The sequence below is a fragment of the Schistocerca nitens genome, chromosome 8 (genome assembly GCF_023898315.1).
Source record: "Schistocerca nitens isolate TAMUIC-IGC-003100 chromosome 8, iqSchNite1.1, whole genome shotgun sequence".
Classification (NCBI taxonomy): Eukaryota; Metazoa; Arthropoda; class Insecta; order Orthoptera; family Acrididae; genus Schistocerca; species Schistocerca nitens.
In genome coordinates, this window is record NC_064621.1 from 41,291,725 (window position 1) to 41,315,613 (window position 23,889).

At 43.7% G+C, this 23,889-nt stretch overlaps 1 protein-coding gene across 1 annotated transcript in view; it reads left to right on the forward strand.

Annotated features, from left to right (window-relative positions):
- LOC126199059 (UDP-glucosyltransferase 2-like) overlaps nt 1-23,889 on the forward strand; it is a 201,678-nt gene that overhangs the window by 114,675 nt on the left and 63,114 nt on the right. Inside the window, exons 3-4 of the mRNA XM_049935771.1 lie at nt 2,126-2,304; nt 22,003-22,462. Of these exons, the coding sequence (XP_049791728.1) occupies nt 2,126-2,304; nt 22,003-22,462 (639 nt within the window). The remainder of the gene's footprint in view (nt 1-2,125; nt 2,305-22,002; nt 22,463-23,889) is intronic.

Consider the following 23,889-nt stretch of genomic DNA (forward strand, 5'->3'; position numbering starts at 1 on the left):
ACAGCTACCAAGTGCGAATAGCGCGCAGTTATTTGGTTATTGAACGCAAGATACTGTCGGAAGTTCCATGCGGCTTTTCGTGGATGATGCTGTAGTATACAGAGAAGTTGCAGCATTAGAAAATTGTAGAGAAATGCAGGAAGATCTGCAGCGGGTAGGCACTTGGTGCAGGGAGTGGCAACTGACCCTTAACATACACAAATGTAATGTATTGCGAATACATAGAAAGAAGGATCCTTTATTGTATGATTATATGATAGCGGAACAAACAATGGTAGCAGTTACTTCTGTAAAATATCCGGGAGTATGCGTGCGGAACGATTTGAAGTGGAATGAACATATAAAATTAATTGTTGGTAAGGCGGGTACCAGGTTGAGATTCATTGGGAGAGTCCTTAGAAAATGTAGTCCATCAGCAAAGGAGGTGGCTTACAAAACACTCGTTCGACCTATACTTGAGTATTGCTCATCAGTGTGGGATCCGTACCAGATCGGGTTGACGGAGGAGATAGAGAAGATCCAAAGAAGAGCGGCGCGTATCGTCACAGGGTTATTTGGTAACCGTGATAGCGTTACGGAGGCGTTTAGCAAACTCAAGTGGCAGACTCTGCAAGAGAGGCGCTCTGCATCGCGGTGTAGCTTGCTCGCCAGGTTTCGAGAGGGTGCGTTTCTGGATGAGGTATCGAATATATTGCTTCCCCCTACTTATACCTCCCGAGTAGATCACGAACGTAAATTTAGAGAGATTCGATCGCGCACGGAGGCTTTCCGGCAGTCGTTCATCCCGCGAACCATACGCGACTGGAACAGAAAAGGGAGGTAATGACAGTGGCACGTAAAGTGCCCGCCGCCACACACCGTTGGGTGGCTTGCGGAGTATAAATGTAGGTGTAGATGTAGAAAGCGCACTGCGCCGATTGAAATCCATCGCCAATTGACGGAAGTGTATGGTGAGTCGTGCATGGATGTCAAAAATGTTCGTAAATAGTGCAGAGAATGTGCAGCTGGTCGGACCGAAATTCACGACCAACAATGGAGCGGGAGACCATCAATTTCTGAGGAGACAGTGTTGAAGGATGGGAAAAGCATGCGTGAAGATCAGCGGATCACCCTGGATGATATCTGCACGTTGGTTCCTGAGGTTTCCCGAAGCACTGCTCACAGAATTTTAACGGAAACATTGAACTGCCGGAAGGTGTGCGCAAGATGGGTGCCACGCATGCTGACTGAGGACCATATGCGGCAACGATCCTTCCCGTGCGTTTCTTCACCGCCTTGCAGCCGAACAGGACAACTCAATTGTCACGGGTCAGGAAACCTGAGCATACCACACTACACCTGAGACCAAGCAACAATCACGCCAGTGGCGGCATCCTTCTTCGCCAAAGCCGCGGAAATTCACACAAACACAGTCTGCCGGTAAAGTCATGACAACCGTTTTTTGGATAGGAAACGGGTATTGTTGGTCGATTTTATGCACACTGGGACCATAATTAACGCTGGCAGGTACTGTGAGACTCTGAAAAAACTCAAACGGCAATACAGTACCTGAGAAGAGGAATGTTGAGCAAGGGCGTACACATTCTCCATGACAACGCTCGCCCACACATCGCTCGGCAAACAGTTGCTCTTCTGCAACAGTTTCAGTGGAACATAACCACCCACCTACCCTGTAGTCCTGACTTTGCGCCTATCACCTATTCCGTAGGTTAAAAGAACATTTGGCTGGAAAGCGATTCAGCTCCGACGACGAGGTGAAAGAAGAGGTTCATAACTTTCTGAACAGCACGGCGGCGATCTGGTATGACATGGGCAAACAAAAACTGCCACAGCGTCTACAAAAATGCATCGACAGAAATGGTGATTATGTCGAAAAGTAGCTAAATGGTCAAGCTGTAAACTGATGTAAACCATTATAGAAATAAACAGGTCTGTGTAGTTAAAAAAAGAATAGGAGACCTTACTTTTGGGATGACCCTCGTATTAATTTACGAAACTAAATTCCTTATTTCCTCACCTACTTCCTTTTGCTTTGTAAGATATTTAAAATTACTTAACCGACGATACGAGATGAGTTATTTGTGCAAGTTCACATAAATAACCGTTACTGTATCACTTTGTGCAGGTAAGCAATAAAAACTACACGCTGTTGGACGTCTCTTCTGCTTACTCCCTCATGAGAGGGGTGAACGCGTCGCTGATCGCTGACTCCTCGCCTATAGTGAGGGCGCAGATGTACCACGGAATCGGCGTCGAGTTCTGTCACCATGAATTGAATTTGCCTCAGGTGAAGGAATGGGTAAGGTGAGTTCACGCCTATGCTACAACCGTCTCTCGAGCTTTAAAATTTCGGGAAAGTATCATCAGCCACATCTCACGGCACTGACAGTGAAGCAACGTACGTTGTGATGTAGTCAGTAAAGACAGCTGTGCCTGATGACGAATGTAACCCCACTCCCAGCCGCTAGATGCAGCTTGTATGGACTAAGTAGTTTATTGTTTCCGAATCTCTGCATCTTATATTGAAAGTAAGTTGGAAATAATAACCTCCTAACTAAAATCGTGTCTTGTACACAGACCGAACTGTCTGCAGATGTCAAAATATATTCGTTTTGGAGCCAGTTGCAGATTTGTTCTCTTAGGACCCCTCTGCTTTCCACTCGCTGTTCAGAACATCTCTTAGGAGGATTACATAAAAATGGTTCAAATGGCTCTGAGCACTATGGGACTTAACATCTATGATCATCAGTCCCCTAGAACTTAGAACTACTTAAACCTAACTAACCGAAGGACATCACACAACACCCAGTCATCACGAGGCAGAGAAAGTCCCCGACCCCGCCGGGAATCGAACCCGGGAACCCGGGCGCGGGAAGCGAGAACGCTACCGCACGACCACGAGCTGTGGACAGGAGGATAACAGAGCAAGTGCCATAATCCGATTTCTCAGAAACTTCGCCCAATGGAAGAGGAATCAAAATAAACCAACATGTGTCTCGGCTTATCCGTAATACTCGGCCATTTCACAGAAAACGACGATCAGTGTTATACGTAATTGTTATACCTTATAGAGCGCGAAACTGTCAGCTGAAACTGTGCCGCAGTGATTGGCGTTGTGGTCTGTCACTTCTGCACGCCATATTCGAAACCTGGTCATTTTATTTATTTTATTTCATTTCATTTATCTCTCCATGTCCTTAGAACGCTATTACATGAATGTTTGTTATCAAGTTACAGGATACAAGGATGTTACGTTAATTGTAAAATTACGACTAGGTTTCACGGTAAGTGTCATACATTTATTAAAAGCCGTGTTCGGTCATCCTTATTTAGGTTTTCATGATTTCCCTAAATCGCTTTAGGGAAATGCTGGGAGGCTCCTTTGAAACGAGACGGCCGACTTGCTTCCCCATCCATATTCCGATAGGACCGATGACCTCGCTGTTTGATCCCGACCCACCAAATCAACCAACCAACTATTTATTACATGTGTGTATCTATGATACTTTCAAGGGTTACAAAGGTTTTCAATTCTCGTATTCTTGTATTTCATTCTTATATCAGATCCTATTATTAATTCTTAAATTTTATTCTTGTGTTTATTCTTCAGGAAGATTCCCTTGGATTATAACTATCGTGGAAACATTCGGAACATAAAAGTTCCAGACATCACGATCATCGCTCGAAGGCAGGTTACCCACAGTCACATTTCTTCGCATGGATTGCACTCTGGATAAAAACTTCGCGAAAAACCACACGTAATGGACAACTTTACCGACAACTAGTGCTTGCAACTGATCGTGAATCAAGGCTCACTAGAACAATTTCACTGAAAACAATTTCAAATAATTTTCTCATTCATTTATTGTGATCTTTCTTTTTTCAAAATTTACATATTTATCAGATATACGACTAGTAGACAAATAAGCAGAAAGTTATTTCAGTATGTATTATAAAGCATCCGTGGAGCAATCTTCTACGGACTTGGGTAGATAGATGAAAAACGTAAGTAACAATTGTAACCGGCTTCCGAAAACGGATTGCAAAAGCGTGAAGCTGCGACAATAGTCGTCATGATAGCGCTTCGGTTGAGCCAGGCACTTGCTAAAAGGCACAAACAGTACCTCGAAATCTTCAACCGTCGTTTTCTCAGAAACGGATAGTCCGAGACAGGTGTTCGCTTATTTTGACCCCTCTTCCACTGATTGAAGTTACTGGCAAATCGGATATGGCACTTGCTGTGTTCTTCACGTTACTTAAACACTCTGCAGTATCAACAGTCTTCCGTTACTTCTGTTACTCAGACGAGTTCCATTCGATGTTACCAATATCGAATTTTGCTGCAGAAATTAGAACATCGTGAGTTATATGTTGCAACACTTTAATAAAACCACCAAGTTTGTACGCAATCAAATGCTTATCAAGGTAGGTAGTAAAGGCGCGCCTTGAGATCATACTAATGTTCGGGATATACAGACAAGAATATGGATCACCACCAAATAAGCGAAACAAGAAACTACACAACAAGCATATGAAAGTCGCTTAAGAGAAGAATGTGCTCTCATGGACACATTAGAAGCATGTCCCCAGGGCTGCTACTGAAGAAAACTCAGGGTTATGGCTATGTTGAGAGAGAGGAAATACAAAATAACGTACATGAGGAAGGATTTGGAGGAACGTAATGTTACTCGTGTAAAGTTCTGCGGTATACAGGCTTATAGGAAGCCCATCAGAGAAATCGAGTGACTGGACTGTGCGAATTGGAGTGTTGGTAATGTCCGTAGATTTGCTTTCGCGAGGGGTCTGGTTGAAATCTCCTTCAGGAATCCCGAGATCAGCTGAAGCGAATGCCGCGGTAACAAAAACAGGACAAGGGCTGATTTCTTCTTCACTCTTGTTCCACCCCATATTGTGCCCGGTCTCTAATGAAATAATCCCGGACGTGATGATGAGCTTAATATTTCTTTTTCTTTTCGAAGTATCGAAGAGTATTACAAATTTTTTCTTTTTAATGTCTTGAACACTATTCCATCTTGATTTACTTAGTGGAAATTTTCCTTAAATGGTAGTGAGTACTGGCCGAAGCAATTTATGTTTATAAACTTGAAGCAATGCCAATAAACTAGAGAAATAATCCGACAGTGTCCGGTTACAACGTGTACGGTAAAACACTGGGCTCTATGGTGTCGTTTAAAGTAGTGGGGCGTTTCTAAGAATCAATATGAAGTGGACAAAATATGATAAATCAGTAGCAGGGAAAGTGAATGAAAGACGATTATTTCTCAGTAGGATTCTAGGAATGTGCAGTCCATCTGTAAAGGGAACACGATATAAGACGCAAATGTGTCCAGATGTAGAGCACTGCTCCAATATTTGGTATCCTTATCAGTTTTGTTTAACTCCAGGAGTTGTATCAGTGTAGGTAATATTAAAATGTAGCCTTGATGTTCATTCAATACCATGAAAGTAAGCTGTTTTCTTGAAACCTTGTTGGATAAATGCTGACTGTAGGCTGACGAAGTCAAATAATTTACTGCCTCCGTTGTAATTCACACGTAGAATACTATTAGATGCGTCGTGTGACAAACTGACAGTCATTTCTCCCTCGCTCCAACGTACAACACTCTCCTTGTGTTAGTATGTTACGTGCACCAGTGTCTATTTGTAACAGACGAACCGTACACGAGAGAATAGCTTCCCCAAAAGAACACGCACCCAATATCTTGCACTGAAGCCCCTCTCGCTGCAGACGATAGCACGAGGTCGTGGCCTCGCTGACATGTTGTAGCGCTGTTAAGTTTAAATTGTAGCAAACTGCGGAGCTAATCTGTAGTAAACAGCACGCCATGTCTTTTAAGTGAAGCCATGTTTTATTACGGCCCGTAAGTTTTGCCACAGCAACGTGTTCAGACAAATTTATTTCTGTACTCTCGATTACAGTCGCACGTTTCACTTGCTGGTACATTAATCGAGTAGTGGCTAATATTTGCATCCGCTCACGGCATGTTTAATAATGTGAATTTTTCATATTGGTTGGTTAGTCGTGATCATTTACTTTGTCCGTCACCCGGATACTCTCATTAATAAACAATACTATTTCACACCAGTTGTCAGTTTCTACGACACGATCGGTTAATGCGGTTGCCTCCACCAAACCGGAGTTTAGTGATATTCTCTCCAGTTCCAATCAGATGTATCAATTCGCATTTTATCACGCAAATGGAAGACTTTAACATTGATTAGTTACATGTCATACCAAACTAAACTTGAAAATAGTTGCAAAATTTGTTAAGCATTCATTTCTCTTATTGCTTATGAAGTATCAATTTAGTCTTGCTCCATCTCTGCTCCACAGTTCGTTACTAGAAATTGTGAGATTGTCCTCACTATCTGCACATCGAGTGGACTAATGTGTGCAAACTTAGCTTACCACATAGTGCACAAATGGACAACACATCTGAACTTTCTCAAGCCCAGGATGTCAAACAGACATTCTATATAAATACGGCCCTGTAAGGCAGCTAATATCAGGTTCAGATCGTAACAAAATTCATTAGAAATGCTGCTGTCACGTAACTAGAATGCATGAATTAATAAAAGTGAAGGTTTGGGATCTATTGTAGAAAAACAAAACAGCTGTTCCCTTTCTATTTTCTACATATAATTTATCAACTGTGCTTTCAGTGGTCAAGTGATACATAACAATCATGTTCAATTACTTTAAACACTCAATAATAAAATATTTAACAAATGTTGATGGTGTTACGACAGCAACCAGCCACAAATTTACTTTCAGTTCCTTTATTTATTCAAAGGAAACCGTTATCGGTTTCGAATCGTTGTGATTCATCCTCAGATGGTTTACACGCTTTCTTTATGGCATTTGGTGTGTTTTTATAGATTAATTGTCCTAAAATATAAACAAAACATAATTATAAACACGCCACCCACAGATCTAAAGTTACAGAATTTCGTTGCATGTGACTTACGTGAAACGTCGGTTTCGAGTGTTTGTTTTCATAACATTCGTCCAACCGATGTAAGTGCATTCCCACTGCATCCTCGTTGTTGCACACGTAAATAGTTCTCACTGTACACTTTAGATTTGTCGCTGAGATCATTTCAACCACGCACCACATGATCTCACTGTACACTTTAGATTTGTCGCTGAGAACATGTGGTGCGTGGTTGAAATGATCTCAGCGACAAATCTAAAGTGTACAGTGAGATCATGTGGTGCGTGGTTGAAATGATCTCAGCGACAAATCTAAAGTGTACAGTGAGAACTATTTACGTGTGCAACAACGAGGATGCAGTGGGAATGCACTTACATCGGTTGGACGAATGTTATGAAAACAAACACTCGAAACCGACGTTTCACGTAAGTCACATGCAAAGAAAATCTCTAACGCAACCATTTGTGGATGGTGTGTTTATAATTATGTTTTGTTTATATTTTAGGACAATTAATCTATAAAAACACACCAAATGCCATAAAGAAAGCGTGTAAACCGTCTGTGGATGAATCACAATGATTCGAAACCGGTAACGGTTTCATTGAATAAATAATGGAACTGAAAGTAAATTTGTGGCTGGTTGCTGTCCTAACACCATCAACATTTGTCTTCAAACAACAGCCACGGTCTCCATCATGTCATCATATGACAAAATTGCAAAAAATATTTAACTCTTCGACATACTGAATTGACGATTATTAAACTCGTTATCTGTATATATGAAATTTTTTTATCACAGGAAAGAATGATTAAATCTTCATTAGCTCATTTACATCCACGATGTTGTAGCTGATCAATGCACTGAGTTGGTGGAGAATAAATTTACTTTTTGAAGCACTGGAAAAACTCTTATGCACTCAATGTGAGGGTAGGTTACTATCCTAGCTTTTGTTATTGAATGGTCAAAGTGTACGCAAGTTGGAGTGAGCAAAATCTAGACTCAACTTTTACTGTGGCCTAATGCGCGATGGTACTTTACCAAGCAGCATCTGCAATGGCATTGTCTCCGTGCTGGATCTGAAACGCTAATTCCATACTCTGGCCTTGACTGGATTCACTCAGTCTCAACTTTCCTGCGTTCCATAGAACTTTAAACTTTCCCTAGTCGAAATAATGCCTATTGCACACTCACTAAGGGTTGGAGCAACGTGCACAATTTCTTTGCCTGCCAAAATTCCTGCAGGAATAATTAACTACCTCTTTGCTATCTGTCGCCACGATATGTGAAGAATATGGCCCACACTTCGCAGAAAGCAAAGCTCTCAACGCCCTCGCTGTTTTCCACACACTTGAGTGGTCCTCCGTGAGACAAGAGAGATATCTAGAAATTTTAGTTCTCAAAATGCTTTTACGTAATGGGGATCTCCTCTCCGTGTCACATCTGCGTTGCCCAGTATAGCTTCAGCCAATCGCCGTTTCGTTAGAGGTGAATTTTATTTTTGTTGCAGGGTTGCAGCCTAGCCCTGTTAACGCCATCCAGCCACTTACACTCGCTCCTGACCGTATTTATATAAAAAGAATAATAATTGTTCTGGCCTTGTTCTTTTAAGCACTGAAGCTCGCCGTTCTCTTGTTAAGTGGGGTTTTCCGATGTCATTAGCCACCTGTTCGGTTCGTCTCCAAAATGTGTTTCACTTTAACTTATTTATTGATGCCCCTGTCCATATTGGTAGATATTGTTTAGTTATTTTTCGGTACAACAGATTACTGCAATTGCCTTTTGTGATGTAATGTAAGCCGGCCGAAGTGGCCGTGCGGTTAAAGGCGCTGCAGTCTGGAACCGCGAGACCGCTACGGTCGCAGGTTCGACTCCTGCCTCGGGCATGGATGTTTGTGATGTCCTTAGGTTAGTTAGGTTTAACTAGTTCTAAGTTCTAGGGGACTAATGACCTCAGCAGTTGAGTCCCATAGTGCTCAGAGCCATTTGAACCATTTTTTGATGTAATGTAATTATTATTTTCTGAGGATCTCATATTGCATCGTACTGTCGTTATGGATCAAGATCATGTATGGTCTGTAAAATTCGGACACCTTACAAAATGTCATAAGTTTGTTCTCTCTTACCAAAACTGAGTCCGAATTCGCTTCCAACTTTGACTCAGTTTCTCTCTCACACACATTTTTTGTGAGCTGTAGATCTGGCCATCCCTCTGTGCACTGCGGCCCAGCAAAAATCCACTTCCGTTTTTAGTTCACCACTGCCATGAATGTCATCTTAATTATACGTACTTACATTTAACACGCACGTCTTAGTGTATCTTCTGTTGCAACTATTATAATGCAGACAGTGCTGTATTCTTTTCTTTTAGAATTCATTCTACTCTCCACCTGAGATATTTTGTTCCTTTGATACTCATCTCGTATTTCATACCGTTATAACTATCACTTCTTTGATTGCAGTCGATACTCAGATCAGTGCATGCTGCCTGCTTTCATTTCGATAGTATCCGTGCGAAAGCAACGATTCCTATAGTGGTGCTTTATCGTAACATCAGTAATTGCCTATATGATTTATTACACTTCTTATGATACCTAATACTTACTTACCTCGTGATGAAGATGCCTTCAACTGTTACTCATCTCTGTGTATTACACCTTTGCCACACACTCATTCATTATACCTGCCAAATTACTTTAATCATGAGTGGGACTATTTGTAGTATATTACCGTTTCCCTTCCATCAATACTGTTGGTGGAGGAATTACTTACCCTCTACTGAATAATCTCTAAATTTTCCCTCTGGCCACTGAGTAACCTTTGCATCGAATACCTATTATAATGCAGCACAATGATGCCCGCTTACATTATTTAATCTCCTCTACCTCTTAAAAATGTGAGATGTTTACACACGCTTGTTGTATTTTCGACTCAATAACTTACCTTATACTTTTGTTCTGAAATATCTTCCCTGATTTTGTTAACCACTTCCTCATCCTCGTCAGTTCTATCTGATAAAGTTGTTCGTTTGTTGATTTTTGGAGTATGTGTACAAGTCGACCACAGTGTTATTGCGTCTGGAAGACAGTGACTGGAACAAATTCTTTTCCAAACGAGACACACAGTGCATACCAGTATATGTACGACTGGCCTGAAAGCGTTGACAGTTTTCCAAAGTAACCACTGCACTTTTGTACTGCAACCTCATCGCGGTTTCCGACAATGGCCCAAGTGCAATAATATCGTGGTTGGGTAGCACCTCTCGTTGTTTGTCTGTATACCTATCACTCTTTACCGTAATGAGTTACTATTTTATTCGCAACATATGAAGACATTCGTTTACTATGTGTTATTCGTTTTCCCCACTCTAAAATTGTTCTTCGCTCCTCCTCTGCTTACCTTAATAGTGCGTTTGTTACTCGTTCTGTTGACTATCTCTTCGTGTTATGAATTGTTTTCTTTTAATTTTGTGTATCCTGTTCGATATTGACACTGCTGTCAAGAGCATTGCTATGTAGTAGTTTCTTGTGTGCGGATATAGAGAAAGGCTAGTTTGCGCTTTAGAGATTGATAGGCTAGTGGCAGACTCATTGGTTGTACATAAAATGAAAGCTAAGAAGTATGAACCAGTAGCTCCTGCTCCTTGTAGTCCTGATCCACATATCTTGCATAATTATAAGACACTTGAGATTTAATTGTCGACCACTGTAATATCTTTTCAAGTCGATAATGTTGTAGACCCCCTTACTCTAATTTGCTTTTATTGTTGAGTCTGATCTAATTTCAGTTATAATCAATAAGCTGCTTGCAGAAGTGCAGGAAAAATTAATGGAAATTCCAAAAAAATAGAGGTCAATACCATTGTGCAGGTGCTGGACCAATTAGACTGTCTGGCACGAAATAATAAAAAAAAAATGGAAGTATGGCGTAGGAATAGATGGAAAGGTAATAGGCAGAACCGTGTACCAAGAAGGAAAGAATTACCGCCTAATAGATGTAATATGATACCAGTGCAGATAGCTCCGACGCAAGATGGAAGAGAGACTGCAATATGACGCACAAAATGGCGCAATTTCTGTTACAGTCCTTCGGGAAGAGGAAGGAGTGGATTTAATGCAGGAAGAGGAAACTGTCACGGGGTATCTATAAAATACCATGATTATGATCTCATGTACATCGAACAAGAGGCCTAACCTCAGGAAAACTTACGGGACGTTCGGATAGGGTCCGTTCGCGAACGGCAATGAATAGGGGACCACTACAGATAAATTCCACAAAGAATAAGACGACGGTGGCATAAGTAAGTAGAATTGGATGTACTAAAACAAGAGGAAGTGAAGTTAAAGTCGTTGGTAAGGCCAAAAAACGAGGTCAGTCAAGAAGAGGAGATAGAAGGGCGAGTAATTTGATGGAATTTACAAATCAGAAAAAGGTGAGCGTGCGTACAACACTGTGGCGCAGCATGCGGACTCTACCTAACGTGCTCGCTTTGGTTAAACAGGAGTACATCCGTGGCGTCATGAGTCATGATGCACTGGAAACCGTTGACTGCAAAAGACCACTACCTCTCATTCCGCGCCCCCTTCGCCTTGATGTTTCCAACTTCCTCCGTAATTAATCCTACACGCATTTGCGTCGTTTATTAATACTGTCTCGTAATGCCTTAGACCGCATGAGCTCTTGTACCTCTGCTGTCTCCAACACAGGTACTAGGAATGTTCCTTTGGAAACTTCATAAACTTCTGTCATCATTGCCGTTCCTGATTTTCAGCTATTATGTGTCCAAAGATAGTCTCCGATCTCCTCCCGTATTTTCTGCACTTCCTATTCTGTTTCGCTATACAGCGTTCCTGATCTTTTATACATGCGTGGTGTCTGTTCTTTCGGACACGTCCGGAAGGACAGACACCATTCTTGATCCCGCCACCATATATATACATATTTCTAGGGCTTGTGAAGGGGAATGAGTACACAATATTTTGAATGTCTGGAAACGTACCGTTTGCGTTGTACGGCGGTTTCTGCTGTGTCGTCCGAACAAGACACAGTCAGGGCAAATGCACCACAGGCTGAAAGATGCGAGAGGGTGTCAGTGCCACAGAGATTCGCCACTTGCGCGAGTTCCACCAGCGCCACGGGCGGCGCTGGGGATGAAGAGATCGTCTTCGTCTCGGCCAATTGCCGACCGAGTACAGACCACCAATGACCGGACGACAACGGACAGAAGCCAACTCGGAAGATACAAGAGCATCTCTCGCTCACTTGATTACAGACCATCGTCCAGGACTGATTTAGACAGGGAATGTCGTTTACTGAACTCTTAAAAAGTGAACAGACAGTTGTTGTAAATAGCATTTGTTATGTACTGTGAACTTTACCTACGATTATTTACACCTAGCCACTGAGGGCTTCTTTGTGTTATATTACGAACGGTGTTGCTGGCATTATTATTCGACCAGTCACAAAGGTAAGTAAACCTTTTAACACAATTGCGTGACTTTGTTCCTGATTTTTTGTGGTGTTGAAGACCCTTCGTTCCTGTTACTTGACCCTGGGGCACAGCTGTGTAATACTGGCAGGGAGAAATTGTCTTAGCGGTGTACTGCACCAAATGCCATTTCGCGAACTCACAAACTCGTCCTACCGTAACAAGTCGGCCTCCACAGCAGTAACGACGAGGCCTTTACAAAACTGACGACGAAGGTTTACGAAACTGGCGACGAGGGTTTACGAAAGTTTCAGTTCAGGTTTTTAAGATTTGCATTTCTGGTTGAGGAACTGAATTAGACGTGACATAGTACAGTTACTTGGTAACGATTCGAAAGGAAACATAAAGAAATATCCATTTATCACTTAAGATTACTTTAGGTATTAACACTTAAACATTACGTGCTTATATTATTCCAAACCGAAAAAGGAACCCATCATATTGTACATATAGAAGAGTACTGAAGCATTACAACAGCAGCTCGATGTGGAGACCAGCAGTGTTGTCTGTAACATTGTATATACGAAGCATGGTCGGGTACGCACTCTCCAATGGCCAATGGCTCTGAGCATTATGGGACTTAACTTCTGAGGTCATCAGTCCCCTAGAACTTAGAACTACTTAAACTTAACTAATCTAAGGACATCACACACATCAATGCCGGAGGCAGGATTCGAACCTGCGACCGTAGCGATCGCGCGGTTCCAGACTGTAGCGCCTAGAACCGCTCGGCCACAACGGCCGGCACGCACTCTCCATCCGGACGTCAACGGACAGAAGCCAACTCGGAAGATACAAGAGCATCTCTCGCTCACTTGATTACAGACCATCGTCCAGGACTGGTTTAGACAGGGAATGTCGTTTAGTGAACTCTTAAAAGTGAACAGACAGTTGTTGTAAACTTTTCAGTTTCTAGTGTAGCGGCCAGAACTGGTGCTAGCAGATCTTCCTCTGTCTCTACAGGAGTGTTGAATTAAACTTTGCATACCATCCCACAAGAAGTATTCCATAGGAGTCAAATCCGGCGATGACGGTGACCACGCGCTTGGATCACCTCGGCCTGTCCATCTTTCACCGTGTCAGTCTGTTGAGATGCCGCATAACCGCAAGTGAGCAGTGAGCTAGTGCACCGTCATACTTTAACCACACTTCCTGACAGGCATTCAGTGGCACAGCTTCCAAGAAGGGGTCCAGTACGTTTTATAGGCAGATCAAGTATGCAGGACCAGTTAGCTTGAGTGGAAGGAGGTTTGGCCCAGTCACATGACCGTCCAGAACAACTGCCCACCCGTTAATGACAAACTGGTGTTGAAATCCCTGAACATGCATGGCACGAGGCTTTTCGTCTGCCCAGACATGGCAGTTTCGCTAATTCAGAACACTGCCCCTAGTGAACTTAGATTCACCTGTGAACAGAACTCGACGTGGAAACAGGGGTGTGAAGATGTAGCGGTGCAGGAACCACGTGCAGTAGGCAACGCGTTGTGGAAAATCGGCAGGACCCTTAGTGTGTACCCTTTGTTAGAGGTACGGATGTAGTTGTTGCACACATAATGTCGCAGAGGATACTATGACTGACACCTATTGCAGGCGCAGTTGTTCCAGTACTCGTTGACGAGACCTCTTCAGTGGGATGCAGTACATCAAATGTGGGCGTGTGGCATTGCCGTGGAGCACCACAGCCCTACCTCCTGGCGATAAAGGTACCTGTTTCTCGCATCCGCTGCGTTAAGTTTTGCGGAAAACGTTCGTAACACAGCCGACTAGCAGCTCTTCCGCTACCTCGAACTTCGCCATACGCAAGGAGCACGTCTGTGTAATCCGAAAACGTGTCGCGAACCATGCTTACTGAAACACAGACGCACAGACATTGAATAGGTCTCACAGAAAGGCATTCATTACGTAACCGTCTGATGTACTCGTAGTGCGTGCCATCCTGCCTACCCTACTGCATACCATTAAAAACAACCGTGTATATGATAAAATGAAATTAATTCTGCCAGCGGTCGCAACTGGATACTGAAATGAATTCAGTGGCAACAGGTAAAAGGTTGTGCCGGGCCGGGACTTAAACCCCGATTTCCCGCTTAACTGCTTCGGCAATCAGAGTACCCTTTCCGTCCGACCCAAGTTACCTCACCTGTCCAGCACACTCATTGCTCGCCGCATCATGCTGGATTCCCGGAAGAGTTCAGACAGAGAATGTGTAAGTAGGCTGTTTAGGTTTTTATGTTGGTAACGCCACGTAGCGCTCTGTATGAAAATCACTGACTGTGCTGTGTGCAGTCTGTGGCTGGTTTGCATTGTTGGAATATTTACTATTGCAGTGTTGCGCTGTTGGGTGGATGTCATGAACTGATATATATATTATGACTTTTGAACACTATTAAGGTAAATACATTGTTTGTTCTCTATCAAAATTTTTCGTTTGCTAACTATGCCTGTCAGTAGTTAGTGACTTCAGTAGTTGGCGCTCGCTATATTGCAGTAGTTCGACTACGAAGATTTTTGTGAGGTAAGTGATTCATGAAAGGTATAGGTTATTGTTAGTCAGGGCCATTCTTTTATAGGGATTATTGAAAGTCAGATTGCGTTGCGCTAAAAATATTGTGTGTCAGTTTAGTGTTGATCAGAATAAATAAAGAGAGAAATGTCTGAGTACAGTTCTGCTCAGCTGTTTGAAAATCAAATACCGTAAGAGGTTTACCAGCACAGTAATTCATTAATTTTTCTAAGGGGACGTTTCATATGGGACACACGTCCAGATCATCCGCTCTCTAAACTCCGCCATCTCTCTCCCCACATCCACCACTGCTGGCGGCTCACCTCCAACTGCGCAATAGTGATGGGGAGCTCGTGAATGAGTCGTTCAAATGAACGCTTCACTTCAGTGAAGTGTGAACTAACCACTCAATTTCAATGAACTGGTATTTCAAACTCTTCACAGATAGCACACTCCACACTTTTTTCTAGTTCACTCACTCTCTTCCCCTCTCCCTCTCCCACTACATCGGCGCTACGTCACTCACTTCACTTCAGTCCTCCCTCTGTTGCCTGTCGACGAATCGCGCGGAGTTTGTGGGGAATGATAGGTTTACGACGGGTTGCGGCGGTGAGGGGCAAGGGGAAGGCAGCGTCAGCTGCTACGTGCAGTGCTGACATTACTCGTGACTATTTGTGCAGCTATACTTCGCGTCTACGGGTAGCCTACCGTTGGCAGCGCTTGCAGACAAATGAATATTAAAGATATAAACGAAGGGGTTGGCTGTGTGAGCACGCACAGCCAACATGAAAATAAAAGGGATTTTACCTGAAATCGTAACAACGACTACAGGTGACAGTTTACGTTTTAAATCTGGAGGGTTATTATTCTCAACAAAAATAAAATCTACAGGAAAACTTCTGAATAATTACTTAACGTAGGTATATAGACTGTGACAGTGGTAAACATACTCATTCTATTTTGGATTAAATTTTACAAGGAACATAAAATTGGACTGCATTTCGTTGGTAGCCCTATTTTTCAGTTCATGAATACAACAAATAATATTTCATTTGGCAGATAAAGACTTTTTTGGACGCTTCATGAGAAAATTTCGAGCAAGATTAAATGTAATACCTTCCTCATATGTGACAGGCTTCTCTGTTTATCTTTCCTTTGTCCCCTTCGACCATGCTCTATTTAAGTTAACTCGGACGCTGTAAGAGCGTAAAACGTTGCGTGCACGTTACTGCATAGTTCGGCCATCTGTTGGTAAAATTATGAAGTATTACGAAGCTTCATTGTACGAGCGAGGCGAAGCGAGCGTAGCAGCGGCTGAGCGGCGAACTGGGCAACTTCGACAGGCTTCCGTACTTCACGAATGAACTACTTCATTTGAACGCTTCACGGCAAAGAGTGAAATGAATGAAGTAGTTCACTGGAATGAACGAGTTCGACCCATCTCTACTGCGCAACGCTACGCGCTGTTCACACGCAACAGCGCAACACTACAATATTCCAACAATGCAAACCAGCCACAGACTGCGTACAGCACAGTCAGTGATTTTTCCTACAGAGCGTTACGTGGCGTTACCAACATAAAAACCTAAACAGCCTACTTACTAATGCATCCGCACTGAAATGAAGTTAATGGCCATCAGACGTACATGTTCATATATTTGTGGTGCCTGTTCTATCGGACAGAACGACCACCGACGTGGCTTCACAAGTGAAACGACGCATGACGTTGCAGGTGGCTCGGCATGCTTGTGATTCGAGATTTCGAAAGGGGATACAAGTTTCAGAGTCCGTAGCAGCAATAGACAACGTAGTTGGGATTTAATGGATATTTACGGCAGTGTATGTGATACTGTGAATTGTATGTCATTTGGGCAGCACGGTGCAGAACACCTTGTTGAGAACTCGCATCAAAACCCAGGAAACCAACAGGGACTTACAAACAATGCTATTGAGTCGAGAAAACGGCTCTGTAGTTTCTTTCTTAGCCCACATGCAGCAGTATCTCGGTAGAACAATGTGTGTAGCTACGTACCAAAACGACCTTAACCTTAAATTTGTAATAACAGCCGGCCGAAGTGGCCGTGCGGTTAAAGGCGCTGCAGTCTGGAACCGCAAGACCGCTACGGTCGCAGGTTCGAATCCTGCCTCGGGCATGGATGTTTGTGATGTCCTTAGGTTAGTTAGGTTTAACTAGTTCTAAGTTCTAGGGGACTAATGACCTCAGCAGTTGAGTCCCATAGTGCTCAGAGCCATTTGAACCATTTTGTAATAACAAATGGGAATTTCGCGCCCTTATCCTGTAAGTTGGTAAGCGTGCTACAAACAGCGTGCAGAATGGCCTGTAAGTGGCAGCATAGTGCAGGTGCACACATACCGTCGCAGTATTAGTATAAAAGTGGCCGCCCCACTTGCGACTTGCACCAGTGAAAAACAGCGTTCTGTTATTCGGTTTTTGCGTAGTGAAGGTGTGAAACCTATTGAAATTCATCGACGAATGAAGGTTTAGTACGGTGATGTATGTTTGTCACAACAGCAAGTCTACGAATGGAGTAGGAAATGGTGTGACTTCAGTGGAAGACGCTCCTCGTCCAGGTCAGGCACAACGAGTTGTGACTCCACAGAACATTGCAGCAGTTGAAGCCATAGTGAAGGAAAACCGCCGAGTGACACTGAATGACAATGCAGCATGTTTACAGATTAGTCATGGGTCAGCACACCACATTGTGCATGATGGGCTCCAGTTTCACAAAGCGTCTGCAAGATGGGTGCCACGGCAGCTGACTCCTGAAATGAGAGAACGACGTGTTGATGCTTGTGAAGAACTTCTTCGGCGGTTTGAACGAAAAGTTGAAGGCTTCCTTGCAAGACTCGTTACTGAGGACGAAACCGGGGTTCACTTCCACCAACCGGAAACGAAGAGAGCGAGCAAGGAATGGCGCCATACCTCATCACCAAAACCAAAGAAGTCTCGAACAGAAACATCAGCAAGGAAGGTTATGCTGACTCTCTTTTGGAACAAAAAAGGCATTTTGGAGCATTACATGCCTAGAGGGACCACTGTCACCAGTGCATCACACACAGATCTTCTAAAAAATCATCTGCGGCCTGCAATCAAATCAAAGCGACGTGGATTGCTGTCAGCAGGTGTCTTTCTGCAACATAACAATGCAATGCCCCACACTGCCTGTACAAACAGTTGCAACAATCACAGACCTGCATTTTGAGTGTCTTCCTCATCCACCATACTCACTTGCCCCAAGTGATTTCCATACGTTTGGACCACTCAAAGACGCAATAGGAGGAAAGAAGTTCGGTTCTGATGAAGAGGTACGCCACGAGGTGCATGAGTGGTAGCGCTGACTACCAATAGAATTTTTTTTCTGAAGGAATTCATGCACTTTGTAAGCGCTGGAGGACTTGCATTGAATGTGAGGGAGATTATGTTGAAAAGTGATACAGCTTTGTACCACTTCTGCACAATAAATAATATTTTAAAAAATATTTAAGGTTTTCATTTGACTCAGCCTCGTATAAAACATCCTGCTGATCGGTAAGAAAAAAACTGCAGATACGTTTTACAGAAAATTTTATTAAATATTTCTGTTTAATTCTTATTCTATTTCTCTTCCATAAATAAACAAAATTTAAATTTCTGTATCCCTCCTTGACATTTCACGTTCAATCCCTTCCACACTTTGTCTAGGCCGTTCCTTTTGCTGTAATCAGCGGTGCTTTGATGGCAGGTACATGGGCTATTTCTCCATAGGAATAGTGAAAAAACTACGGAACTCAGGATCGTCTCTCATTTTGGTGGGTACAGAGAAAATCGAACAACCGAAACTAAAAAAAAATTTAAAAAATGTGTAAATTCTTAAGGGACCAAACTGCTGAGGTCATCGGTCCCTAGACTTACACAGTACTTTAAGTAACCTAGTCCGCCCGGTTAGCCGTGTGGTCTAACGCACTACTTTCCGGCGAACCGCGAAACCGCTACGGTCGCAGGTTCGAATCCTGCCCCGGGCATGGATGTGTCTGATGTCCTTAGGTTAGTTAGGTTTAAGTAGTTGTAAGTTCTAGGGGACTGATGACCTCAGATGTTAAGTCCCATAGTGCTCAGAGCCATTTGAACCTTATTCTGCCTCAGTTACATTATGTCAGCGATTGCTGCGCAAACACTTTCTCCGTGTACGCGTACGCCAGAATTACTCTACCAAGCAAGCATTGGGGCTACACTCGTCTGGGGTGAGACGTTCCCAAGGGGTTCCAATGGGGGCCGAACCGCACAATAATCCTGGGTTCGGTGTGGGGCGGCGGTGGGGTGAGCGGACTGCTGTAGTCTGTTGTGGGGTTGTGTACCACTACAGCTATGGCGGGGACGAAGCCACTCCGTCGTTTCTACGTCCCCAGTTCCATACAATACAATACAATACAGTGACTTAAAGTAACCTATGCTAAGAAAAACACACACATCCATACCCAAGGGAAGACTCGAGCCTCCGGTGGGAGGGGCTGCATAGTCCGTTACACGGCGGCTCAAACCACGCGGCGAAACTAAAACATTCGTAAACAGATGTGGCGCTTGAAAAAATTTGAGCACGCGGCATTCATATGGCGCTGACTGAGTTCGATTCAGTCTGGTAGGTGCTGCTCCAATAGACTGTGTTTGTTGTATCTGTAGTTGCAAGCATACATTGTGCCACGTCACGCGCCAGTTCGCCTACCACGTCATTCCACTGGGGCGTCCTATCCAATTACAAAGCCGCACTGGCGTATGTTATGGAGGCTCTAATGTGGAGAAGTTGGCACTGTTTGTCTTCTATATCACTAACACAAGTAGCTTTTCTAATTATTGTCCTTCTTCTATTCTGTGAAAGGTGTGTTAATGCTTCTTTTAGCAACTACAGTGTCCACATGATAGCATGTACAAGGGATTTTGTGTACTACATTTGAGGCAATAAGAGCGCACAGGTCCTTAACGGTGTTGAGATATTCACCCACGTTTCTTGTCGGTTAAATACTCTGTCAGTATCGTATTTCTTAGCACCTGACTGGTGGGAATGAGAATAAAACTCTCCGTTAGGTGGTTTCGTTTCACTGGAAGTTCCATATCTTTTACGGTGTAGAGCCCTATTTATTTATTTGTCAGAGATATGTAAACCTACTAACTTAGTCTACATAGCCTCTGGTCAAGTACCAGGAGACGGAAGTTTAAGTACACAAACATGTGAACATTTTACGTTAGGCTTTACCATGATCGTTATTGATATCGAATGAAACAACAAGTTTACGGTTACCAGTCACTGTTTATTTATATCCGCGACACGTTTACAAGGTGTAAACCTGCATCGTATGGTGGATTTATACGTGTTAAGCGGGTAGGACGTCAAACAGACCGACTTGGAGCAGGAGAGGCACCACAGGACATTTTAATTTCCATTGTCTATACTTTTCGAAATAAATTCATAAAACTTTCTCAGCATGACCAGGAAGGATTTAGAATTCACACTCATAGCAGTGGAAATTTAAAAAAAGGAACAAAATAACTTTTTTACAAGTGAAATATTATCATTTTTGCACTTACTATTGGCTGCATTTGTCGCTATAGGTATTTTTCTTCATATGTAAGAGAGATTCTTTGATAAATATTGCACAGCGTACAAACCATACTTACCGGTGTATGAAACTCTAGAATTTTCCAAATCTATTAAAAACTGTTATAAAAATTGAGATAATTAACTATAAAATTTGAGTTCTTTGTAAATATGGAGTTTAAAATGTAACAGCTCATTCATTTTTTCATGAACCACATAAATTCTAGAGTTCCATAAAGCTGTAAGTACGGTTTGTGTGCAGTGCAAAATTCATCGAAGAATCTCTCTTACTTGTGAAGAAAAGTGTACATATAGCAAAAAAATGCAGCCAATAGTAAGTGAAAAATGATGAAATTTCACATGTAAAAAAAATTATTTTGTTATGAATTCGAACTTCCACTACTATGAGTGTGAATCCTGAATCCTTCTTGGTCATGCTGACAGAGTTTTATGAATTTACTTGGAAAAGTATAGACAGTGGAAATTAAAATGTCCTGTGGCGCCTCTCCTGTTCCTAGTCGACCCGTTTGACGTCCTACCCTCCTTAATAGGACGTGTGTGTGTGTGTGTGTGTGTGTGTGTGTGTGTGTTTGTTGTATTACCATTTTGGAGTAACTTGCACTCTCTCCTGTGACCACAGGTTCCTTTCTCTATCGTAACACATCACATGTAAACTGTCATATTTGACGATGGAGGTTTAAGCTTTCGAAACACGTTGTATATTGTCGTATCGGCCACCGCACATCAGCCGCCAACTCGGCGCGGCGTGCTACAACACGCGCCGCACACGATGTCAACAACTGGCGCCAGTGAACGCGTCGTCGCGGGGTTAGCGGCAGCGTACACACCACTATCGATACGGATTACCCTGGCGGCGCTGCCCTTGCCACCAGAGTGAGCAACCGTATAAGGGCGCCATCTACCAACACACTGATTGGCCGCACTTGCGGATTAAGCGAGCTCCCTGAGCCCGTTTAACCAGTTCAATCTTCGCCGATGACTGTGTTACTACCCGGCTGCTGGATTCACGACGACCGAACCGTACTGTGGCCTCCCTGGCTGGAAAACTTGCGACGCGTCGGTATCGACTGGTTGGCAGTGGTTTGGACTTGTATTCTCTACTAGTGACTCTGATTTCTCCTTGGCGCTACAGCCAGCGAAGTGTTGTGTAGTCGAAGTTTTGTTTGAGTGACAGAAGGTCAAATAAATTTGGTTATTACGGAATTTTTGTTGTGTTATAGTGCGGACGTAACACAAGATATATATATAAACAACTGGTAACAGTAAACTTGTTGTTTCATTCGATACAGAAACATGTCTTAGACCATTGCCTAATGGCTACATAGCAAAATTCACCAGGGGTTAAACAGGAATCTAGCCACTCAGAATGTACGCCCGTTAGACGTAAATGCCTTCCTGTATGTCCTCCTGCCTTTCCGACACGGCACTGCTGTTTCACTGTGCAGCGAGAAGCACGAGTTCGACCTGGTGGTGATGGAGCGGCTGCCCTACCAGTGCTTCTACGGGCTGCTGCACAGCGCCGGCTACCCCCCGCTGGTGGGCATCCTCACGCTGCCGGCCATGGTGCCGGCCTACTACACCATCGGCAACCCGACCAACCCCGCCTACCTGACAGACATCTTCGTCAGGTACTCGGACCACATGAGCTTCTGGGAGAGGCTCTGCAACACCCTCTTCCACGTGCGCTTCCTGCACTACTGGTTCTACACCGTGCTGCCGGAGCACGAGGCCCTCATGAGGAAGTACCTGGGCCCTGAACCCAAGTCTGTGTACGAGGTGGAGCGCAACTTCAGCATGATCCTGATGACTGTCCACTTCAGCGGAGACTACCCGCGGCCCCATCTGCCAAGCATCGTCGAAGTCACTGGACTGCACGTCTCCAATAAAACCAAGCCACTACCAAAGGTAAGTTGTGAGGCTAGTTTTTACACCGAGAATCATAATTTCCTTAACGGAATTGGAAACATCTAGAAGTATACACAATAATGAAGATGCTAAAGTACGCAGCATTGCTACGAATTTTCAGAAGATTTTGAGGTATGTTCACTGAGTGCTTTGATTTAAGGTTCCGTTATCATTCGTAATAGAATGGGTGTGGGCAACAGCGCCTCTGATACGCTGTAGTTTTTAGCACAGGGCTTGGCTGCGTGCATCCTCCATACTGTTATGCCAGATACAGACTGTTAGGCTGACCGAGACACACGCCAAACGTATCCAGCATCAGTATTACAGTGGCAGTGGAAATGAGCATATGGCGTTGTTGGCCGGGAGGCCCCATTTGGGGAAGTTCGGCCGCAGCACATTGGGTGACTTCCGTGCCGGTGATGAGGATGAAATGCTGATGAGACAACACAACACCCGGTCTACGGGTGGGAAAATCTCCAACCCGGCCGGGAATCGAACCCAGGCCCGCTTGCACGAGAGGAAAGCGCGTTACCATCCAGCTAAGCAGGCTGACATACAGTGGCAATAAGAAGCTCACAATGAGGTCCACCCACAAAGGAGGTATCCTATAAAACCTCCTTCCACCAGTACTTGAACATTATTTGTATGTCTGGAACCCGTATCAGATTCCTGCCAATTAAGTAAGTGGCACACAAAGCACCCTTCACCACACGCCGTACTGTGGCTTGCGGAGTATAGATGTAGACGTAGATCAAGTTTTATTCATACACACTGAAGCGCCAAAGGAACTGGTATAGGCACGCGTATTCAAACAGTCAGAATACGGCGCAGCGGTCGATAACGCCGATATAAGACAAGTGTCTGGCGCAGTTGTTAGATCGGTTACTGCTGCTACAATGACAGCTTATCAATATTTAAGTGAGTCTGAACGTGGTGTTATAGTCGGCGCACGAGCGATGGGACACAGCATCTCCGAGGTAGCGATGAAGTGGTGATTTTCCCGTACGGCCAATTCACGAGTGTACAGTGAATATCAGGAATCCGGTGAAACATCAAACCTCCGACATCGCTGCGGTCGGAAAAAGACCCTTCAAGAACGGGACCAACGACGACTGAAGAGAATCGTTCAACGTGACAGAAATGCAACCTTCCGCAAATTGCTGCAGATTTCAGTGCTGGGCCATCAACAAGTGTCAGTGTTGGAACAATTCAACGACAGACTTGCCCCAGGAACACTCTTCCGAGTGTAAACACTTCCGCTGGTCACCAAACTCCCCAAACATTATTGAGCATATCTGGAATGATTTGCCTTCAGAGGAGATCTCTTCCCCCTCGTACTTACTTAAGGATTTATGGACAGCCCTGCAGGATTCACGGTGTCTGTTCCCTCCAGCACTGCTTCATACATTAGTCCATGCCACGTCGTG